The 24,822-nt window shown below is 37.0% G+C and overlaps 1 protein-coding gene across 16 annotated transcripts in view; it reads left to right on the forward strand.

Annotated features, from left to right (window-relative positions):
* Positions 1-24,822, forward strand: part of MAGI2 (membrane associated guanylate kinase, WW and PDZ domain containing 2) — a 757,092-nt gene that overhangs the window by 475,536 nt on the left and 256,734 nt on the right. For all 16 annotated transcript variants that reach the window (XM_072029149.1, XM_072029184.1, XM_072029077.1 and 13 more), the window contains exon 4: positions 21,211-21,426. In XM_072029149.1, the coding sequence (XP_071885250.1) occupies positions 21,211-21,426 (216 nt within the window). The remainder of the gene's footprint in view (positions 1-21,210; positions 21,427-24,822) is intronic.

Here is a 24,822-nt window from a genome sequence, read left to right on the forward strand (position 1 = left end):
CCTAGAAAGGTTTCCTGACTTATTTTAATCAGTATTCAACCATTCCATCCTTCAAAGCCTTTTATAAACCACTTTTGAAAGAAAGAAAGAAAGAAAGAAAGAAAGAAAGAAAGAAAGAAAGAAAGAAAGAAAGAAAGAAAGAAAGAAAGAAAAAGGAAATCCATTTATATATATTAACAAAGAGTAGTAATCTTTAATTTAAAATTATAAACAGTAAAAATATAAAGCCAGTCTAAAACTATTGAATGTAAATAAAACATGAGAGATTTCAACACTCGAGAACATGTGAAAGACAGTTTTTCATGAATAAGTATCAGAATCAGGTTACTATCTGAGACGTATTTACATGCTAGGGTTTTTTCAGACAATTTGTGAAAACTGTAGTTTTTCAGATACATTTATGAATGTGTCATTCACATGGTGAGTTCTCAGCAAAATATATGCAAGTACCTAAGGAGAAATCTTGTAAGGAGATTTCATACATAAGGAGAATCTCGAAGGGCCATAGCTTGTTCAGCCTGGAGAAGACATGGCTTCTAGAAGGCCTGACAGCAGCCCCCTGGTACCCATTGGGAAGGCATCAAGAAGATGCAGCGGTGAATGGTAGGAAGACAAGAGAGAACAAGCATAAATTAAACAAGAGAGGATCACACTGGATAGACAGTGAAACTTAAACCATAAGGTCATCAAGAGTTGGAGTAGACTGCCCAGGGAGACTGTGCAGTCTGTGTCCTTGGAGGTTTTCAAGACCTGAACAATCTGGTGTAGCTCAGCAGCTCACCCTGCTTTGAGCAGTAGGTTGGACTTAGCAACTTTGTGAGGTCCATGTCCACCTGCATTACCCTGTGATTCTTTGATTCGAAGTATAGCTTTGTGCTCTACTAATTATATTTAGGTTAAATAAATCACAGATGATAACTAGGAGCCAAAATATCTAGGGAGTTTCTGTAGTGTGAATGTTGATAAGAATATAGCTCTTGCTTGAACATGTGAAAAGAAGCTATTAAAGTGAACGCAAAGAATTATATTTACATTATTTAATGTCAGATAGTTGAAATTTGACTTTGCGCTTGGTCAAAGTTATAGTATTTCAGTGGTCTGTGATGCATTAAATATATTATATATCATTTATTCTTCAGAAAAGTTACAAAACTGTAGACATAGCAAACACCACTCATGTATCATTTTTGCTCCAGTAGTTTGTCTTACAGTTGCCATCAGTAACGGGGTGGAAATCATGCTCCTATTTATATTTGTATTTCTTTGTTTTCACAGGTTTTGACATAGGCCTTCCTGTTACATAAACTTTTGTACATCCAACCCTCTGAAGGTTTCTCAGTAGCAATGACATTACAAAACAAAATATGCAAAAACTGTTTGTCTGTTTGTGTTAGCTTGTCACTGTTCAAATTAATTTGTTTTATTCTCACAGCTCCTTCTGTGCAACACAGCCTCACAGACATCTTTCTTATGCATCAGTAGGTACAAAATAGTATCTAAAAACTGTTTTCCTGTAGAAGCTGATAGACAAAGGCCATAATATTCATTGTGATTTTAACATGTTTAACTGAGTCATATACTACACTGTCTTAGAAACCAAAGTCCAAACATCTACAAACAGATGTTTTATTGAGCATAAGGGTGGATAGTGAGGGACAGATGACTGATTCAGAGACACCTGGGCTAGATTATCTAAGCAAATGATAATAGGCAGTAAACAGAAAGTGTTTGTTTGTTTGTTTTAATGAAGGAACAATAAGTCTAGGGCACACTTATGAAGGTGATCTTTTCTTTTTTCTTTCTTTTTTTTCCCCTCTCATAATTGGTGGTAGTTAAAAGATATAAAAGCATAACAATCCATTTCGACTGAAAGTGTGCTTCTGTTCTGGTGTCAGGGCAAAGTGATATTGTGACTGTAGAGCAAAGGATTAAGCCAACAGGCCCTGAAAGGTTAAATCACCTTTGTGTATGAAACTGTTTTAAGTTCTTATGGCTGTCTCTGTCCAGTTACGTTGCATGCAGTTCAAGCAAGAAGACGACAAATCAAAGAAAAGTTCACAAGGAATATTAACGGACTAGGAAACACAATTTACCTGGGATACTAAGACCTGAATCTGTCTAGCTTAGCAAACTAAAGCCAAAGGGGTGACTTTGTCATGCTTTGCAAGTACTTCTGTGGTGTTTGCAGAAACAGATATCAGGTAATAGATAGTTCTTCAGTCTCACAGACCACGTATATCAAGATTCACTGTCTGTAACTTGAACCTATTCAGGTTAGACATAAATCACGTTTTAGCAATAGAGGCAATTAACGAGATACTTAGGGTTACTATGTTTTAATTTTTTATGACTGAGACTACATTTCGTTCCTAAAAGACAAGCAGCAATTCAAATAGCAATTAAATCAAGGAACTTCACAGGAGGATGTGTCCACAAAGGTACCATCTTATTCTACAGTCTGAGAACCTGGATATAATCTTTTACCAACTGATATGATTTGTAAAGGGAAAAAGAGAGGCAACTAATTTCAGATTGCAGCAACTTCTGCCTAATCCTGAGTGGAGGGTACTTCATTGGCTTGGACGAGGTCAGAGCTGGAGTCGACCCATAGTAGGAATTCTTTTTCTCTCCAAATGCAGGTCATAAGTTGTGACTTGCCTGGCACAGTTCTGTAGCATAGTCTCATGAGTGAAGCTATTTCTGGCATCCTCAGCATTTGCAGCAGATGGGGCTATCTAATAGCTTTGGCATTCCCAACATGCTGCTGCCAATGTGACATTATGGGTCGGCCAGTTTTGCGCATGAAGAGCTCCTCAGTGTTGGGGCACTGTTAATGAGTTACTCCCGGGAGGCAATGTGTGAGGCACTGGCATGTCCCATGGCACTGCAGCCAGCATCTGGGGGCACTGCTGTGTGCCAGGAGCCTGTGCGGGTATATGCACACCCAGTGCTGATGCAGGCACTTTGCTTGGGTATTGCACAGCACGTGGGCCACATGCACATGGGATTTTGGCTGCTTAGCAATTCTATAACCGGGCTGTCCCAGGAGGACACACCGTCTGTTTACTCTATAAATATAAAATATCCATTTAAAATCTTCATTCTGTGACACAAAGAACATTGGATCACTGTCTAATTTTATAATGCTGAAAAGCATTATCAGAGCAGTACCTTCCCATCACAACAGCAAGTGCCAGAGGCTTCTGGTGTATTATAGTTGTGCAGTGCATTGGCCTCTTCATCTGTTAAAAAGTTCCCCCTGATTTTCTTGTTGTTCTGCCCCAGTCCACTCTGCACAGAGCATCATTGGCCTGGAAATCACTCCATTTTCAGTTAGCTTAAATAACTATCAATTTTTTAAAAATAAGAATTCATGCTGTGTATAGGAAACAATTGTGAGTTGCTGTTATAGTTTAACCTGGGAGGCAGCTAAGCACCACATAACCATTCACTCCCTTCCTCCACCCTACATAGGAGAGAGAACTGAGGGGCGGGGGGGTGCAGATCAAACAACAACAAAAAAAAACAACTTGTGGAGTTGAGATAAAGACAGTTTAATAGGATGGAAAAGGAAGGGATAATTAATAATAATAATTATGATAAAAGAATGCACATAGCAAGTGATGTACAATGAAATTGCTCACCACCTGCTGACCAATGCCCAGCCAGTCGTTGAGCAGCACCCCCACCCCCAACTCCAAAGCTGTTTTCAAACTGAGTAGGTAAATGCTTGTGACTGAGTTTGAAAGGACTAGAAAATGTTCTAGTAGATAGTAGAATAATGATTAGGTTTATGAGTACCAATAGACTCAGAAGTTTCTTCAATTTAATTAGAATTTTTTAATAATAAAACAGCTAAGAGGCTGTAATCTGCTTGAGTTAGAAAGAAAAAATATTGGGATGAGAACATACGGAATCTTAGGTGTAGTTTTAATAAAACTTAGGATCTCACTGTTTTTCCTTTCCCTGGGGAAAATAAATAAATAAATAAATAAATAAAGATAAAAAGTTTTCAGTTCAACAAATTTTTAATTAAATTAAAATTTAATCAGCTGAATGACAAATATGACAAATATCTGCTGGCTTTCCTCTTCAAAAATAGTTATACATGTTAACTTTTTAGTTTTATCTAATGTGGGTTATGTCTGGAGAGGTAAGAAAAAAGGGAAGGAAGATAGAAAGTGGCTATTAGTATGTGTAACCTGCTATTTGACGTTCTCCATTGGTAACTGACAACTACATAAATAACAGATTAGATTTAGTTCAAAAGCTTCCATGAAGACATTTCTTCACCAAAATAATGTAAATAGAATCAAAAATATTTTTTAAAGAAAATAGACATTTTATTTTTTTTAAATGTATACAATCAGATGATCCTCTTTAATATTTTTACTGATGACTTGGATGAGGGAATTGAGTGCACCCTCAGTAAGTTTTCAGATGACACCAAGTTGGGGGGACCTGTCAATCTAATGGAGTGTAGGAAGGCCCTGCAGAGGGACCTGGACAGGATAGGTTGATGAGCAGAGGCCAATAGGATGAGGTTTAATGTGGCTAAGTGCTGGTTCCTACAGTTTGGTCACAACAACTCCATGCTACAGGCTTGGGGCAGAGTAGTTCAAAAGATGTGCAGAGGAAAAGGATCTGGGTGTGTTGGTCAATGTTCACCTGAACATGAGCCAGCAGTGTGCCCAGGTGGCCAAGAAGGCCAAAGACATCCTGGCTTGTATCAGGAATAGTGTAGCCAGCAGGACCAAGGAAGTAATTGTCCCCCTGCACTCTGCTCTGGTGAGGTCACACCTCAAGTTCTGTGTTCAGAACTCACTACAAGAAAGACTTCAAGGCTCTGGAGCATATCCAGAGAAGGGCTACAAAGCTGGTGAAGGGCCTGCAACACAAGTCCTGTGAGGAGCAGCTGAGGGAACTGAGATTGTTGTGTCTGGAGAAGAGGAGGCTTAGCGGAGACCTTATTGCTCTCTAAAACTCCCTGAAAAGAGGTTGTGGGGAGCTGGGGATCAGCCTCTTCTTACAGATAACTAGCAATGGGACAAGAGGGAATGGCCTCCAATTGCACGAGGGGAGGTTTAGTTTGGAAATTAGGAGATATTTCTTCTCAGAAAGAGTAGTCAGGCATTGGAACTGGTTGCCCAGGGAGGTGGTGGAGTAATAATCCTTGGGTTGGATGTGATACATAGGGACATGGTTTAGTGGGTAATATTGTTGGTGTGGAGACAGTTGGACCAGATGATCTTGGGGGTCTTTTCCAACCTTAATGATTCTATGACTCTATGACAGACATCTTCCCTGGCACCAGATGTTACCAGAGGAACCAGTCACCTTGGCAGCTCAGTTGCCTTCTCCTACTCCTCTCTTTCCCATAGTTCCCATTCATCTGCGAGCAGAGCAGTTTATACTTGACTTCCCTAAAGTCTGCTTCAGACAAAAATCAGCTAGGAGCATCTGCATGAACTATCAATAAGAATGATGCTCCAGTAACGGGGCAATGATGAGGAATGGGATTCAGGTACAACTTCCACTAGACTCACATTTTTTGTTCAAGACTTGCAACACTGCTGCAGTCCTAAAGCTATTTCAGGAACTTTACACAGAAATAGGTCTGGCTGACCCAAGTTAGTGTGAATATAGTGTTAATGACATCTGTAAAAGCTGTAAATTTAGCTCTTCTGGACAGAAAATGTGCATAGAAATTCAGCATCTCCAAAGGAAATAAAAAAGCTTTGTTGTAGGGATCTACTACTGAAGTAGCTGCTAATATAGCACTTTAATGGCACACAGCAGAAACTTTTTGGATCATTCTCAATGTCACTTTTAATGTGGGACATGCAGCTTCAAAATCAAAACGGACAGTAGTAGCTCTGTTTTTCATTGCAGCTTGCTCAGTAACCATCTGATCTTGCTTTTCTTCTGAGGATCTCATTCCTGTGCATTCTCTATGCCCCTGTCACCTTTGCTTTTCTGACACCATGAACTACTTAAAGCAAGGCTTACACCATTGAGTTATTTTACAGTAGAAAGTACATATTCCTTACCTTTACTATAAATATTGTCTAGAATGTACATAGTGCCCTTGCAGGCACAATGTCTGCATCACCTTGTCATTGTGCTGTCCCTTGTAGTAGCTTCATCATGACAAATCTGTAATTCAGTAAGCTTTGAAGTTTAGACATACTGGTTCAAGTTAAGCTGTAATAACTGGCCATAATACCATCACAGCTCTTTAGAACTGAGCAGAATTTGTCCCACTTCATACTAATGATACTCACTTCTACAAATCAGGGCTATCATTATTGTGTTTAGTACAAACAAGTCAGACCAAGTGTTAGCTGGCCATACGTAAAAGCAAAGAATATATTGTTGTCATAAATATGCAGCTTTGTTGTCATATATAGGATTAAAAATATTGACTTCAGTAATTCTGTTCTGCGTCTATGTCAGGGTAAAACAGAATTTCTTGCTGTTTCATCTTAGGAAGAAACTATTTGCATTGTCCAAATAAATTGCTTATTGAGGGCCTCTGCATATTCCCACTGGCATAGTGACCAGGATAGGAACAAACTAAGAAATTCTTTCAAAACTCTCACTCATATGGGTGCATGAGAAAACTCACCTGACCATGACATTGTTACCGTTTGTGTATATACACATACACACATCTGGTTGCATGAGTTGCTTTACTTTCCAATGTGTCTTCTAGTCTTTACTTTCTGTAAGAGACTATACATCATGCTTTTGCACACATAAATTGGCCACAAGCTTGTGGACAAGCACTAGACCACAGAAGGACTTTGTTCCTATCAGCCAGTTGATGACTGACTCCCATGTCTAGTCCGAGTCATGTCTAGTCCTTCTTACCCTTCACTCATACTGAGACAGGAGTGTGACACGTGTGAGTCTCAGAACCTGCAGAAACATGGTGCTTCAAAACCTCTGAGATTATCAAGGTCAGCCTTTGCACCCTCCTGCTCTGGCAGGTGAAGTAACCATGCAACTGCAGCCTCTTCACTGCCCTCTGTCATGAAACGCAGTCTCTTTGCCTTTTACTAGAGAATCACTGGTACCATGTTAAAGATGGTTCCTTTATAGACAACTCTTGTTATGCCTTGGTGGGTTCATCCCTTCTTGTCCCATCATTGCTTGTTTGACACCTTTATCATAGTGATGACTCAAGACTCTGGCACTAATAGCTCTAATTGCATATGCCCAGTGCATACAGATGCTCAGCACCTAAAGGGGCAGAGTTAAGAAATATTGCTAGGAACTGAACTGATGAGAAACCAAACTCCTCTGTAATAATGTATCTTGCCTTTTGAGAGGGAAGTGGCAATTTATAAGGCCTTTTCTGGTCCAGGCAAGAATGCTGAGGAGAAAGGTTTCCTACCTTTCCAGTGCAGAAGTGTCTACTCTTATCTTTTCTCATGCTTCTTTTTTTTTTTCTATATCTCTCTGTTCCTGTGCTGATTTCTCCAGGTTTAAATCAGAACCCCCTTGCTTTGAAGCTCAAGTCAGCACTAGGCAAGACATCAAGGCATTGGGCATCACTGTTGCTAAGAGCAGCCTGTCCTCTCCCAGTTGCATGCTTGTACATAGGCAGGGTCAGAGCATGATTGAAGGGTGAGAGATGTACAAAAGCAGAGCAGGCTTGAAATTAAATACTCTTTGAAGCTTTTTCTTAACTAGTCTTACTCTGGCACAAACCCCTGCCTTAGGGGGATGATCCAGTAGAATAGCAATGACCTAAAGCTACTGCTCTGCTCACTCAAGCATGCAAGGAGGAAAATGTATCTCAGAAATGACTATATGAGTATATCTGGGCTGCAAATATATGTTTGTAAAAGATGGACTTTAACATTAAAAGAACGAGGGAGGACTTTTTTTTTTTCTTTTTTTTTTTTTTTCTTTTTTTTTTTCTGAGTAAAACTGAGTTTTCTGTAATGGTGAATGCTACACAGAAACAAAAAAATGGAAAAATCCTGGTGGGTTAGACCTTTATCTCTTTCCTTGTTTATTACTAGTGCCAATGGAGTAGCTGTCCTAATTAAAAAGAACTTGCCCTTTCAAACAGAGGAGCCTGATTCTGATCCAAATGGCCCTGTAGAAAAGAAATTGCTGAATGAAGTCATTACTCTAATTAACATTTATGCTCCTAATGTTAACAACATACTTTTAAAAGAAACCAGTAGCATAGATATTTCTCCTTAAATCATCTAATGGTCTGGTGTGGGCAAAGATTTTAATTGCCCTTTGGTTATCAATTTAGACAGATCTACTAGGGGTGATTGCATTGTAAATCAGATATCTCAAGAAAGTCATTAATGAGCTAATGAGCGATAGATGTTTGTGGTGATGAAAGGCACGGCTAATAATGCTTATTTAGCCAAGTGGTGTACTTAAGTGTTCTCTGTTGCATATGGAAAGTGACCATACACCAGTAACTAGATAATAACATATTAGTTATTACTCAGTCTGTTCCATGATTTTATCTTCCTCTGCCTAGCATTAGGCCAGTCCCTTGTGCTCTGCATCCCTAAGCTCTTTCTGTGATTCACAGAACTGCAGTTTGGAGCCCTGCATCTGTTTGACTTTGTTTATATATTTCTTGTCTCCCTTAGCATAAATCATAAAGACAGCTTAATTGGTTTATACTTCTGAAGCAGTTTGAAATGTGAAGTGTTGTGTAAGTGCTCAAGGTTGTTATTACTTTGTGACTCTTCCCAAGCCATTTTCTTTCCAGAATGAAAATTAAAGAGAAATTATTTGCCATTTACAAGAGTAAATGTGGTGAATTCTGTCATAAGCAATCACTCAAGTATCACCAAAAACAAACTTTGTTTCACAGAACTGCAGTTCTTAAATGCTTGAACTTTGCTTCTCTTTCATAACACTGTAAATCCATTAGCTTCACTGGAAATATTTGATTTTTGGTATTGTGGACAGAGAATCAGATCTTTGATATCTGTAGTTGTAAGGGAGTAGTTATGTGGCATAATAAAGTTCCTGGAAAATACAGGTCTTCTACATAGGTTTTGCTATAATTGAAAAAATAATCCATTTCATACACTTAAAATCTGAAATTATAATTTATTATTTTTTTTCACAGCAGGAATATCTACAATTGTAGCAGCATATAAAACATAGTGTTGTTACAGAGTGAAAGATTTTTTCACTTGCAGATGCATATTTTAACTAAAGAATTTGCATATACTCAACTAACAGCAATTTCCTCGTAGTGCACTGCAGACTACCCTTTGGCTTTTCCTCAGGACCTGATTAGCACTTAGCATTACCTGGGAATTTTTCTCAGGTGCAGTGTTCAAAAACTAAAAACACACAGAGACAGATGTTCTTTGCATTTAATTCCCTTTGTTGCTTCACTGGCTCGTAGGCCAGAGTTGAGAGGTATCCATGACAAAGTAGAAAGGTCTTTTACTCCAGAACAGGATTTTAGGATCAGAAATGAAACAAGCAAGCAAACCAAGGACAGCCAACAAAAAGTAGCCTAGGGCAATGCAGTGTGTCAATGAGAAAGAGACAGATAAGAAATATTTGGACAGTTGTGCATGTTGGCTTCAATCTGTAATGACTGTGCAGACCACATATCAAAAACATTTGGCTGTCCTTGACAGAGAAAAAAAAAAAAAAAAGAGGAAAAAAAAGAGGAAAAAAAAAAAAGACATAGGCCAGATTTTTCAACCATTGCTACTTTTTTTTTTTTTTTTTTTTTTTTTTTTTTTTTTTTTCCAGTTGAAATTACTTAAATAGTCAACTTGGTGAATTTTTTCTCTCTAGCTCTATTTGTAATTATTTGTCTAACTGCCTTCAGGCAACTGTTAGGTGTTGTCTTAGAAAGACAAAGTGATTGATCTGGTACTGTTTTAACATTCCTTATTTCCACTACTGATAATTTGTATATACTGCTCTCACTGGTGTAAAATCTATTCGGTTGGTATATTTCTAGCATAAAGTAAGAGCAAAATTTGGACCATCAACACTTAACACTTAATATATTCTGTACTTACAGCTTTTGCATTTCCCCAGTTATTTGAGGGGAAATCTCCTTGGCCTTGGGAGTAAAGTGTCTATTTCTCCCTAAAGTCTAACATGGTTGAGAAATGAGTGGGAAGTACCTTTATGCCACACATTTCCACAGCAATCTTATCCATGCTCAGAGAACATGTAACATTAGCTTGTCACATGGCAACGTAATCAGTCTCTCACTGTGATGGTACTTTCTCCATAGCCTTGTAGCCACTTTTCATTTAGCCTTGTGGCCAAATCAATAAGACAATAGAAGGCAAGGGGTTATTTAGTCTCTCACACTGCACTCCATAAAGAGCTCCCTAGGTACCAGATGAAGGTGACCCTCCTTTCCTTCTATGGGAAGAATGACATTATGAGACCAACATTTTGTGGTGCCTAAAGAAGAACAAGCCAAAAGTGGCTCAGTTATATAGTTGAGGAACGAGAAGACTTAAGTGTGGTCAAGTTCAAGACTTCAGTGTGGCCAAGTTTGTTCATTAGAGAATCCTGGACTACTTCCTTACCTGCTTTGTTCTTCTGCAACCATATGATGAACTGACAGCAGGAAATACGTATCATGCCATTCCCCAATATCTATTTGCTTGTTTCTAATCTGCATGTGCAAGACGTTTATCCAAGACAATCTGCAGTTGCCTTCTTAGGCACATAAGACAAAGATAGCATTCTCCAGCAGCAGCTTGAATAAAGAAATACAAAAACTGAGGATTTTTTTTCTCCTCAAAATACAACTTTAAAGAAAATATAGGACAAAATCAAGTCTAGAGTGTTTCCTTGAGATTGTCAAAAGGAAGTTGGAGACAACAAAAATGCTACTGTGAAGTTGTAAATGCAGCCTTTTAAGATAAACCTAAATTCCTATAAAAAGTGAAACATAGGACTAGTCAAACCTGGAGAGGATTAATCTTGCATCTTGTCTCATGCAAAAGACAGATATGGTAGTTTTCAGGACTGTAAGACCTCTACAGTACACATTTTAAAGTAAGTTTTCATGAGTCCCTGTTCAGGAATCCTACACAGAGAATTCTCAGATAGTTTTTTAGGAACCATAGATTAATACATGTATAACATGGGAGTAATTTCTCAAAAATATATGATATAGTAACTGAATTTTCTTGAAACTCATTCCCATTTTTGACTCAAAACTTGATCAGGAAATCTTCAGAATTTGTACAGTGTAATTATATTTTGCATGAAAGTGTTACTTTCCTCTGAGCTTCAGTTTCTTACCTTGACTTTTATATATTCTTTGTATTATTTACTTTTAGCATATCCTTTCCTGTTTGTCACTTTATTGCATAAACAACTGAAATAAATTTTGCTTTTATCATAGAGAGTTTATAACTTCCTTTGCTTTTCTCAGAACGTCTTTTGTTGTTGTTGTTGTTGTTGTTGTTTGCTTGTTGTTTTTTGTTTCTTTTTTTGGTTGGTTGGTTGTTTTTTCCTTAAAAGTACCACTACCACACTGTATGCAGTAATGCTCTTAAACACATTATCGAGTGTTTGCATTACGTATTGTTCCATTCCTTCCACAAGCTGCTACTAGTTTACAGTTCTGGCTTTGTTTTTTATTTAGGAGGAGAAAACTGCCTCTGTGTAGCAAGCTGTCTGTAGTAATGCCAGTATCTTTCTAGAATAGATAGTCATGTTTCAAGCCCATGGTTTCCTGATTTGTATTTACCAAGAATAAATGATGATATCCCATACACTTTCAAACTCTTTCTTCCTTTTTAGTCTTTTTGAAGCAACAGAAATATCCAGTTCTGTGGCACAAAGTTAAACAAAACTGTCAAGAAATGCTCTTAGTCTCTTCCTCACATTTCTTCTCCAGATCATTTGTAAGGATGTCAAACCATGCAGGCTCTACTGTCAAAGAGGAGGCTCTCTGCTGCAAGCTGTTCCCTAATATGTCAAAGGACTTTTACAAGAACCTTAGAAATAATGTATGAATTCTACAAAATCAGAATTCAAGGGGAGTAGACAATCTCATAGATTGATAAAGCTAAATTTTTAAATGGTGACAGGAAGCAATAAGATGATTGGGTACATTGGGATCTTTGGTTATGAAAGGCCTTAATCCTTGGCCTTATCATTATCATTATCCTTGTCCATATCCTTATCCATTATCATTATCCATAATCCTTATCACTAGCCATCAAAAAGGTGTCTGGACCTTTTTGTAAGGCCAGCAATCAAAACTGTGTACACTTCCAGAGGTCAATTCATCCCCCTTAAGGTCACAACCTAGGGCAGGTGGGTTGAGATAGTTGGTTACTTTAGAATAGATACCTAACTTTTAAGCAGCAAAAGTAAAACGAACCCACCCTCTCTTTTCACTTGGTGATCAGACACAACAGCAAGTGACTACTAGAGGGCTGAATCCAGATAACAAATAGCTTATAACAAAAAGATATGTTTTGTATGAAGTATATTGATACTTCTGCTCAACTGCTTCAGCAAGTATACTGTTTATAAATTGAACCATGTATCTTCATGGGAAAATGGAGGTTTTAGGTTAACATTAGCATCACCTTTTAGAAGATGAAGTCAGACGACAATATTGCTTTAAAATGTACAAAATACAGGAAAAAAAGAATTATGCTACTAATCTATGAATCGAGCTAAACTGTTGCACCATCTTGTTCCAGTATCCTGCATTCATACCTCTGTGATTCTTGCTTTTAAAATCCAAACATACTTCTGTATTAATTATTAATTCCTTTTCCTTTGTCCATTATTTTCCTTAAATAAATGAGAGTAGCGCTTTAAGGAGTTTTCTCTAGATCTTTCACTTCTGTTATGCTGTGCTAAGTGTAAAATCAAAACAAGGGAGTTAAAGGTCACTTTATATTTGCTGGTTATTGGGAGATCTGTGATGTGCAGTGCACACAGCACACTACAGCATCTTATAAACAGTCACCTCTCTTCTAGGCCATTATTTAAAATTGATTTGTTCTGCTTCTCAGAGGAAAATACAAACTTGAAGAATATTTGGGAGAATGAAGGTCAGGACATTAATTTCTGAGGAATCTTAAAACAAGCCTGTTCCTCTTCCATAGCCAACTCCACCTGAACTTAACACAAGATGGTTTATGGTTACTTTATCTGAAATATATTTACACCTTTAGCCCACGGGATTACCAGGTCTGATGGGAGAAGTATTATTTCCCAACTGTGAGAGATTTTGTGCTCAAGAGAGTTGTTTTTGTTTACATGGTTTGTTCTTGGAAGAAATTAAAGAAATGATGAAAAAAACTCCAAGCAGTATCTTATAAAGCAGTATGTGTAAGGGTGAAATTGTTCTTTCTACTTCCTTCTTGAACTTTTAGACAGAATATTATGTTCCTACATTTGTAGATGAGCTGCTGTTGACATCTAAGAGATTCAGGAACAAATTTGAGGAATGCAGAATATGTATAGGAAAAAAAAAATCTTATAAGTCTAAATAAATAAATAAATACTTTAGTCAAAAGAAGAAGAAGCTACATAAAATGAAACTATGGAAACAAAGATGGAGAAAACTTAGGAGTTCAAGCTCTCTGAGAGGCATTGAGTGGTTTCCCCAAGGAAAATATTTACTAAAAAAATAAAAATAAAAAAGCATTTTCACTTTGTATGTCTTAATGTCCCCTATAGAGATCTGATATACTCTATCAGTATCTTAAGGAAACAAGAATTGATTTGCTACTAATATTTATTATGAAAAATGCTAATTAAGAAATTCTAACAGATTCACATGTTCTTACTTTTACAGTCTGTCTGGAAAAAAAATGGGTTCTTACAGGGGGCAGCTAGGGTCCTGTAGCAAGTGAAGATGAGGAGCCAGTCTTGGAAGTTTTGACAGCCCGGCTGTCTCTGTTCCTGTATTTAGAATTTAGAAACTTCCTCTGCTATTGCATTCCTTGGGGGCCAGAACACTCTTGGGCAAAAATCTGCAGCTATAATTAGTGATTTAATTTTAATGTAGATGAATAGACAATCCTGAAGCCAGTTATTAAAATGTCATTAGTTGACACAGAAGTTAGCATATCTGGCTAATGCCTAGCAGAAGCTGAAGAGACCAACCTAAATGAGAACTCTGCCTGGGGAAGAGACACAGCAATACAAGTCATCCAAAATCTCCCTGTCTCGGAAACAGCTGGCCAGCCCTTGCCTGAAAATGTTAATGTGTTCATAAGGAATGAATGGGGTGATACAGACACCCCATTTCCTTAATACTGACCTTTTTTTTTTTTTTCTGAAAGAACCCTGAGTTCTCCGGAAAATATTTCTTTTGAGTAGCTTTGGTGCTAGCAAAAGCCCAATACAGTTAGAAAACAGCAAGGATGAAAAACAGATTTTATAAAATGTAGCCCTGGGGGGTTATACATCCAACAAGTATGGAATTAGTTCTGTATATCATGTATAACTCATTCTGACAGTACTCCCAAAGTAAATAAATTTTAATTTGTATTTTTAATTCAGACGTTAATGTAACAGTAAGGCTTAGAGAACTGATCTAAAGCAATCTGGATTCAAAGGCTTGGTTGAAAAAAATAGGGAAAAGACTTCTTAGGACTCTTCAGTCTCTGGCTGAAAGTAAAGAAACTGAAGGTTAACTGCAAAGTTTAACTTTGCAGTTTAGAAATTAAGAGATTGTTTTGAAAACTAAAACCTTATACCTATATTTAACAATAATTTTTGTTTTCTTAAAACCTGAGAGGTCTGGACTAATACCTTTTCTTGCCTCTTTAACATCTTAATGTCACAAACATCATGAGCAAAAATAATACAAATGAGAATCTAAATTGAAAAGGTTTTTTAAGGTTTTATTTTTGAATTCCACTTTAGCATCGACACTAGGAGTTATGCAACTCTTTGAGCCATCAACCAGCATTGCAAAACCATCATGAAAATGTATGAGCCCACGAACAAAATCTACTCACCCAACCTTAGAACTGTGATTAAAAAAGCCCTAATTATAGTATAGTCAGCAGTCAAAATAAATTACTCACTCAAGGTGAGTGGGTGAAAAGAAGTTTGCAAGGCTTCCTTAAGGAGGTGGTAATTGTCTTGAATTTTGTTAAAATACATCACTAATTATATTTTAACAATGTCTATGTACTGTTTTCCTCTTTGGGAATCTTATAAGGTGGTTGTAAGAATTTTGAGGGAGAGCTTTTTTTTAGTTTTAAAATATTCTGTATTTGTACTGCAGAGCATGTTTTATGCCATGTCTAAATGGCATGCACAGATGACTTTAAACATTAGAATAAAATAATTTCATATGAATAATATGCAGATTGATTGGACCTAAAGTAGTTTTCAAAAGTAGAATAAACCTGCCTACTTCCATATTAAAGTAATGTGTAGATCTGACAGTGCAGTGAAGTGAGAGCATGGTGATGCCACATTGTTGGCCCCTGGAGGTCTGCACACAGAGCTCAGGAGGTCCATAGTGCCTGCATTTAAGGAATTGTTCTTGTCTTCAAGATGTGTTTTACAGAGATAGTAAACCCTTCAAGGCAGGTTTCTGCAACTCATTCACCTTGGCTGTGAAAATTTACTACAAAGTTCGAGAGACTACCAACCATGCATAATCTTACCCTGCTGGTTATACTGCCAGTATGTTGGGCCTACCCTAAGCAGTACCAAAAACACAGGCATTCATTCCTTCTGTCTTCTAGAGATTGCAAGACCCATATGCTTAGACTTGCATTCAAAGAAAGCTCAATGCCTGGGCTTCAGACTAGAGAAGACTCAAGCTTGACCTCACAGGGCTTGCAGACTATGGGCTACTACAGATGGAGAAATTGTTATTAAATCTCTTTTCATTGTTAATGTTGCACATTTGCTTCCACAATCAGATTGTTTTGTTAGAGTTTTACTAGTGCTTAGGTGGTGTTCAGACACCTTCATTATAGGTTACAATCAAAAAGGTGCTTGTTGATATATGCAACAGGCCTCTAGTCATTAACATATGCAGCTGTCATCTTTGAATTCAGTAATATTTGCATTTATTATTTTTTAATTAAAAATCAGGCTAATTTTGCCTATTCAAACTGTGTACCATTGCAATTGGTTGTTTTTCATGTGTATTTGTTAGTGAGCTGTTAAATATCAAATGTAGAGTACTTTCCCCTAAGTTTAGTATCACTAGTCAATGACCACAAAAGCAATATGAAGAGAGTTCATCACATTTGCAGTTACTGTTCTAATAACTGAAAAATAAGGTTTGTCTTTCATATTATTGTGGCTGACTCACACCATTTTGACTGATACTCCAGCAACTGAAAGTTGTATAAACAGTACAGAAATATCAATCTAAATGAAGATGCTGAATAAGCAGAAGTTGGGGTGTATTTGTAGCTGGGTATTGTTTCATCCCACTCTTAAAATGAGTGTGAAAATAAATGTGTATCTCATTCTGGGCTAGGAATCTGAGTCACACCAGAGTTGGAAATATTCATATTAAAAGCTTTTTGATCTGCCACAACTCTCATTCTCTGTCTGATCATTCATTCTTGCTATAATATCCTAGCTCCCTGGCAACATCTTTAGCTTTTCACCACACTTAGTTTTTATACTAAAATTTTTCATTTATTAAATGAGACAAGTGAAGCTTCAGGAGACAAGAGCTCGCCTAGTAATATTGCCATTCCTACAAAGCCTGATGACTCAGGCTGGCCAGTACCTGGACAGAAATGCAGACCTGGCAAAAAGACCTCCTTCCCCTCCTTTCCCCAGGGACACACCATGCAGGAGGAAGAAAAGTGGAATGTCCCACTTGGTGTTGCAGTATAGCGAACATCACTAGAACTGAGTCTTGGTATCATATCAGCATGATGATTCTTCTGCTTCTGTATTATCATCCCAAAGCATTTCTTCTTTCCAAAAGGACTTACCATTTCTCAGGAAACAAGTTCAAACCCATTACTCCATCATCAAACACTTTTTCAATAAAACAAAAGTTTTACTACTCCCTGACATAGGTGTGCTCAGGTTAAGAAAAAATATAGTTGTGTTGACCTCTTAATTTACTCCTTTTTGTGCTGCTCTTGACTTTCTGATCTGATCTCTGTCATCAGGGCTAACCTCCCCAGTAATTTTACCTGACTTCTTCTTTGCAGAATCAAGGAGATCTTTTCATACAGCTTAGGGGTAGCAAGCAGTACTTGGTAACTGTAACTGTGCTATGGCTTCCAAGCCATTTCAGCAGAAAAGTCAAACCGGTTAGGTTAGACCGTCTTTAGTGTTCAGCTGCACTTGGAAATAGGCTGTGAGCACTGAGACAATCAGGCACAGCAGCAAGATAGATTAAACAGTGGTGGCTTTTCTGCAATTAAATACTCATTCTGCACTGCCTGTCTGCATGAAGGCTTTTAGTCAGGTCCAGCGCAAAGAGCTTAGCTTAAGCTCTGCTGGCTTCAGTTTGACCTCATGACTTTCTGCTGTGGTAGCAGGAGAATATGTGCACATATTTAAGTACAGCAAGGAGACACCTGAGTAAGAGGGCAGCTGTACTGAGTCAAACCAAAGGAAACTGTAGCTCCATACCTGTCAGCCCCTTTAGATGTTAAGGCCTATAATATAAGAACAGGAAAGGCATGCAGAGATACACCCCCACTCCAGTGATCCATATGATATGGAACTCCTGATTCAGAGTTTCTACCTTTATATTTAATAGAGTTTCATTTTATTTATTTTATTTTATTTTATTTTATTTTATTTTATTTTATTTTATTTTATTTTATTTTATTTTATTTTATTTTATTTTATTTTATTTTATTTTATATTTTATTTTATTTATTATTTTAATTAATTAATTTATTTTATTTTATTATTTTCTTCTGATTCTATGTCTGTATAGTTGCTTCTTGGCCATATCTATGATACTGGAAACATCTGTCAGCGAATGCCAATGTTTTCTTATGCTGTGTAGGAAAAAAAAAAAAAAAACAAACAAAAACAAACAAAAACAAAACAAAACAAAAAACTTCTTTTACTTGTTTTAAATCTGCTGATTTCGTTGGGAATCCTTTTGTTCTCATGTAGTGAGAAACCAGGCATGTGTTTTCTAGGCACTTTCCCAGGTTTCTCCTGATTTTATATATATCTGCCATATCCCCCTTCAGTTGTCCCCTTTCCAAACGGAAAACTCCAAATCAATTTAAGCAGTTCCAAGCTTTAATTGCCCCTCTTTAGTTCCCCCCATGTAATTTTTGAAAGGCAAGGACAAGAACAACAGGCAACATTCAGAAGGGAGGGTACTATGTGGTTTTGTGTAGTTCTGTAAAGGTGTTTTTTTGTTTTGTTCTCTGTTCCTTTCCTTAAAGCTCCTAACTGTTGTTTTTTTTTTGTTTGTTTGTTTGTTTGTTGTTTTTTTTTCTGACTAGTAATAAGCACAAAGTTTATGTTTTCTTTCAGTAAGCTTTATTTTTTATTAATTCTTAAAAATAAAAAATAAACACAATTTAAATTATTTATTTGGTGTGCTTTTTGCATGTACAGGAAGCTGATTTTCCATGCCTTATTATCAGACATTCAACAGTAACATTTTGAACCTTTGCTCAAGCAAGATGAAAAAGAATGGTTTTTATCAAAGATTTTCCAAACATCATTGCAACAACAGTTATAGTATTTAAAAATTTAATCTCTGCATTACTCCCAGATTTACTGAAGCTGTATGAGAGTGTCTCCCCTCATTATAACATTCTGTCTTCAATGACTTGCCCAGCGTGTTACCATCAACGTTGGGGTGTCCATAGCTCCAATGCTAAGCTCTAAGCTTAGATGAGGAATTTCAAGGCACAAAGAAACACTTTTTGATACAAAATACAGTTGACATCAATTCTAATTTTTATTTAATGGATGACTACTCTTTCATTGAACTGCCTGGGTCTCTCATTCTGTGTATATTTTCCTTTGGAACTGTACAGATTCTTTTCATCATTTTTTTTTTTGATATACCGATTATGTTGATATATGTGGTCCAGTTTCTTATTTTCATTTGCATTGCTTATGAAAACATTTGAATTAAGACAAATAGATAAATCAACTAATAAAGCAAAAGTCACTTTTAAATCAATGGTTGCTTGATCATAGAGCATACGACATTATGATACAGTGCAAAATTTGGAAATTACATTGCATTTTCTGTTTGAAACTGAAAGAATTAAATGCTCTTTAGCTCCTACTCTTAAATGTACATTGTTGTATCTTATATTTTGATATATGTCATATTCATGGAAATTTTTTGTCATGACTTTTGTCTCTGTCTCCCACTAATGCATACTGTCAGTCAGTTAAAATGAAAAAGTGTTAAATAACCAAAAATAGAACAAGCATGCCCTTCATTTAAAACATCATTTATTGTCAATCCTCTTATCTACTATTCAGAATATTAGCATTACTTCTAATTACTACTGATCTAGATTTTGTATCACAATGGGAAACTAAGAATAAGTGAAAAAAGGCAAGGTACTGCAATTTTAATTCCACAGTTTGTATTACATCAGACCTTTAACCTTTAGATTTTTGTGCTGATATTTACGAAATCAGTGGACAGGTTTTGTGAAGCTTGTGGCAGCTGTGGGACTGATGCAATTTCACTTTCAGACTAGTAAAATAGTTTAGGTCAGGGATGAATTTTTTAGATTTGACAACCTCCATTTTTTTCAAAATATGTAGCATTACAGATATGCCTCTCACCAACAAAGATAACATTGCTCTTAAGGAAGTATGAAAGTAGACTTCCATTTTAGCAGTGCAGTCAAGACCATCAGTTTTCAGGTACTCTTACAATACCTCAAATACAAAACTAATTTCACTGTCAGAGCTCAGAATTTTGACTGTGACCAGATCTGATTTTGACGTTTTTTAGAGGTACATTTTTACAAGTTAATCAATGTAGATTTCCCTCCCCATTTAAACACCAAACCCTGCTCCCCTGTTTTAGCCCCCTTAGCCTGAAGAACCTCTTGAAGACCGTGGGAGGACAGGTCATAGACAGCCACGCAAAGGCACAAAAAAATGACCATACGGTCTACAAACACCTTCAATATGTTTTCTTTTTTCTTTGGAAAAGTGTCTTGGAGCTAGACAGAATTTCTCATATTAACTGCTGAAAATCTACTTTTAAGTAGATTATGCACTGCCCTTCAATGCAATTTCCAGATGACAAAATACAGCTTTGTATTAACACTATGTATTCATATTTATGTCTTTTATTATTCTTTATGCTTACTTCTTCAAAGGACTCACAAGTATTTTCAATACTCTTTTATTTAATTATGCTAATATTTAATTTTTCAACCATATTTTCAAAGAGAAAAAAAAATGAGGTGTCTATAAGAAACCAGTTTTGAGACCAGATGTGCTAGAAATTCAAGCATAAATATATTGATAGATAAGATCAGACCATGGTCCATCCAAATAATAATCATTCTGGCAGAAAGAAGTTACCAGAAATTTCATGAGAGAAATAGAGGATAATATGTCAGCCACCTTAAATCTTCTAAGAATTCCTTAGTTCTCAGAAAGTTTTAAGCTCTAAAAAGTAAGATCTCATCTTTCTTTGAAAATATATTAGCATTAACCATTACAAATCTGGAGGTTTGCTCATGAAGAGCAAAAATTTGACAAAAATGAAAAATACGATAGTATATGCATTACTGAAAACTGCAAATGTCTGCCATTGAACAATTATTTGCTTTCCAACTGGGTAAGATAATATGGGGGGTATGAAAAATGTATATTATGGTGAACAGTCAATACATTTATGGTTCTTTTGGTCCTTCAGAAACTCTTGTATTTGGCATAAACATTATAAAAATAACTTGTCCTAACTAGCAGTTTGAAATGAGAAAATAGCTCCAATATGCTACCTATTTTGGGGGTATTTGGGTGAGAGGAATGATAATTTACCCTGTTAAACTTTCTGAGTGTCAATATGGTATATATTTTAAGCATAATATGTTCACTACTATTGGCATTTAAAAAAATAAATAAATAATAACTTCACAGTAAATTTTTAACTTCACAGAAAGTTGAACTCATTTTTATATTAGCTGATGAACCGGATCCTATATCACAAAATCCCATTAATCTAAACCAAGAGAAAAAGAAGCATTAGATGAACTTCAGTGAATTTATGTATTATTCTTTTCTTTTCAGACAACTATTACGGCACTCCAAAACCTCCAGCAGAACCAGCTCCATTACTGTTAAATGTAACAGATCAGATCCTTCCAGGTGCCACTCCTGGGGCCGAAGGTAAACGTAAAAGGAATAAGTCTGTGAGCAATATGGAGAAGACAGGTATTGAACCACCGGAGGAAGAAGAGGAAGAAAGACCTTTGGTCAATGGAAATGATGTGACAGTAACACCAGGTCTGTTCTTCCTTCTTACTTTGCAATGTATTTCTGTTATTCACAGAGACAACAGTTTACCTCCTTCAGCAGTGAGAATGAGTGTATTCAGGTAAGGATGCTCTTGCACGACTGGCAGCCAGGAATCCTAAGTGATAAGGCTCCTGTCAAACATAAAACAAATCATTTGACCTCCATTCGGTATGAGTCACCACAGCTACAGTAAAGGTGTCTGCCTCTGAGCTAGTCACCCTGAACCCTTGTTATAGCCTGAAGAGAAACATATCTACTTTCTGAATGCACTTCCTGTGATCTATTTCAGATTTCTGGGTTAGGAAATCAAACCAAAGTGCCTATTTCTTTTCACTGACCACAGAAAGGAGTCTAGAAAACTGCAGTTTGATCAAATGAATCCTGTCTCTGTATTTCAGGTCTCCTTGTGCTAAAAAGGTGATACTCACAAGAGAGTTCACTAGATTAGAAAGTGAACTTTTATATACCATTATGAAATCTTACAAATGCTATGTTAGAGTAAAGCTGTCATCACATAACTGAATTTGTGGCAGTGACAATGAAACTTAATTGGCAATACTCTCTGAAAGTACCCTTTTCACCAGTGTTTCAGATCCTGCATGAAGCAGATAATGTTTTCATATGTCTTGTCCTAAAAGACAGCTGCTGTTTTACTGCTTGAATCATAATTCTTCAGGGAAAAAAATAAATAAATAAATAAGGGGGGGGGGTCTGAAAATACTGATGATATTGACTGATATCAAATGAGTCAATAGTCCAAACTTTTCCCAAGCAGTAATCAGCTTCACCCTCAAACCCTCAATATTTTAATAAGAGTCATAATTTTGCAGTACTTTATTTTTTTACTGTAAAATAACGTTTAAGAAATGATTTTTTTTCTTCAAGTAGGAAATCAAAGAATTCAGACACCTATATCTCTTTGAGAAATAACTCTGAGTTCTTTTTACTGAACTTAGAAATTCAGGAACAATTGATTGAAGTAGAAGTCTGTAGTGACAATCACACAGATAAGAAGATAAGGAGTTTCATAAATGTACAGGCTAATAAAGGCACTACCTAATCTCCTAAGCCCTATAAAAAGGGATTTTTCATACTGCAGTTTCTATAGTTCTGTTTTTTTCTCCTGTTGCATTAGAAAGCATATTGAATTGGAAATCTTCTCACCATGGATGTATTTGCCACTTGCTTTTCTGTTGTAGTTGCCTAAAATTACATCTAAAGGCAAATCCCTAGTGCAGAACCCGTCCTCATGGCCAAGGCAGTGACAGGGCACTTGGGGGGAGGGAAGGGCAGTGGATCTCCTTCTGCCCCCTTGGCTGACTAAAGGGCTGAAGCGTGACTCCCTGGCCATCACTGTCACATGCTGTCTGAGCCTTGCTCATCCCTTCTGCACAAGATTGCATCTGCCGGCAATGCTCTGGCACTTAGTGCTTTTCCTACACAGCTAAGCAGAAAAGGATGAAACCCAGAAATCCTTGCATAAAACATCAGCACTGGCTCTGTTGCCAGGATACTTCCACAGTGAAAAAGGCAAAGGCAGGATTTGGTATCTGATGTGTATTGCAAAAATCATTAGAAGAATCATTCTTTGCAGTTACTCGAAATGTGCTACATAACCGACCATTGCTCAGGAGCAATTTCCAGAGCAGTATACTTCAGTTCAAAATGGATCAAGGAGAGATGTTTATCTGTTTTTCTCCTTGCATTGTCCACCCACAACTTGCATCTCCCAGGCAAATTCTATGTCAACAATGACTAGGCAGCACCCAAGAAACAGCCACTGGCATGGGCTGTGTTAAAAAATTAAATACATGAGCATCAGAGTAAGACAGCCCCCTCTTCCTCCCCCTCCTCGCCCCCCACAAAGTAATTCCTGTAGGTGTGGCCAGCAGAACAAGCAGTGCCTGTGTTGGCTCTCATGGTTTCATAAGCAGGGTTTTGTTGTTCAGTTACACTGATTGAGGACTTTAGGGATTGTAGCAAAGCAGCTCTGTACATACATGCTGCGTTGCCTTTGTTGGAGAGGGTAGCTCCCACGGACCCTGTTACTGCAGTCATTTTCTCTGTCAGCTGACAAAGTCTAAAATGTATGTGCATTTATAGTTTGTATCTTTGAAAAAAACAGGAAAATCAGAATGTGTTAAATTTGTGTCATTTTGTTATTATTAATAATAATTATAGTAATTATTATTATTATAAAATTAATAATAATTGTTTGTTGTTTCGCTTGCTTTTTTTTATATATTCCTGGTGGAGGGAGCAATATGGTTCTTACCAAAGAAGCAACTATAGCATGATATTTGTTACTTCCATTTTTTTTAGAAAATGTGTTCTATTTGAAATGCATCACTTTTATGTTAAATACAGGGCTATTAGGACATTTGAAACATTGATACATTTTTTACAGATGCTCAGCGATTTAACATCTTATTAACTGCCAGAGGTATCAGAGTGCTGTCAAGGCAGAGGACTGCTGTAACACCTAGGACTGCAAGGCTGAAGCAGTAGCAGGTCTATGATGAATCCAAAGACAATAAACCCGATTTTATCAGACCAATAGACAACATCTTTAGTTGCAGAGATCTTTACGCTTTGGAACTGATTTTTCAGACCACCTTTCAGTGTCTCTTGAGATGATCTGTGCCTCTGTTGAGCTTTATTAGCAGGAATCATTTTTTCATTAAAACCTTGCTTCACAGACCATCAGATTTCCCTCGGACAGCTGTATATGTGACCTTACCATACACAGTCCCTCCTGTATATGGGACTGTCCCATCTGTATATGGGACTGGGGATCTTCAAGACAATATGTAATTGTCTTTTTGTTAACTTGTGCTGTCTAAAGTGTTTTTTCTTTCTGATTTCTGTTACTTGTCCTCAGCCCAGAACACAACAGAAAGCCTTCTCACTTTAGGATGAGGTTTTTGGCCATTTTACGATGGAGCACATTCAGTCCTTCATCCTGAATCAAGCACTCTCATCATACAATAGTATTTACAGGGAGATGGAATGCACAGTCAATTATATTCCTATATACCTTATACTTTGTTAGAGCTATTTGTCCATGCTATCTTGATATGAAGGTGCAAGAGGCACTTTGGAAGAGTAAGAGAATATAGCTGTTTCAGATACTCATTGTAAGGTACCATCTCTGCGAACTAGAATGCCTAATTCATCAGACAGCTAGACAGGAGCCTAGATGGTTAAATTTAAATGAGAAATCCTAATATCTGTGAAGCAGCCTTGGATAAACACAATTTATAAATTAGCTGGCCAAGTCTAGAGTTAGCGTTAGGTTTCTCACACTTAAGACAATTGCCCACATTACTGTACTTCTGGCTGTTCTAGTTTGGGTATCTGCCATTCACTGGTTTAGATGAGACA

Source organism: Anas platyrhynchos, chromosome 1 (assembly GCF_047663525.1).
Source record: "Anas platyrhynchos isolate ZD024472 breed Pekin duck chromosome 1, IASCAAS_PekinDuck_T2T, whole genome shotgun sequence".
Lineage (NCBI taxonomy): Eukaryota > Metazoa > Chordata > Aves > Anseriformes > Anatidae > Anas > Anas platyrhynchos.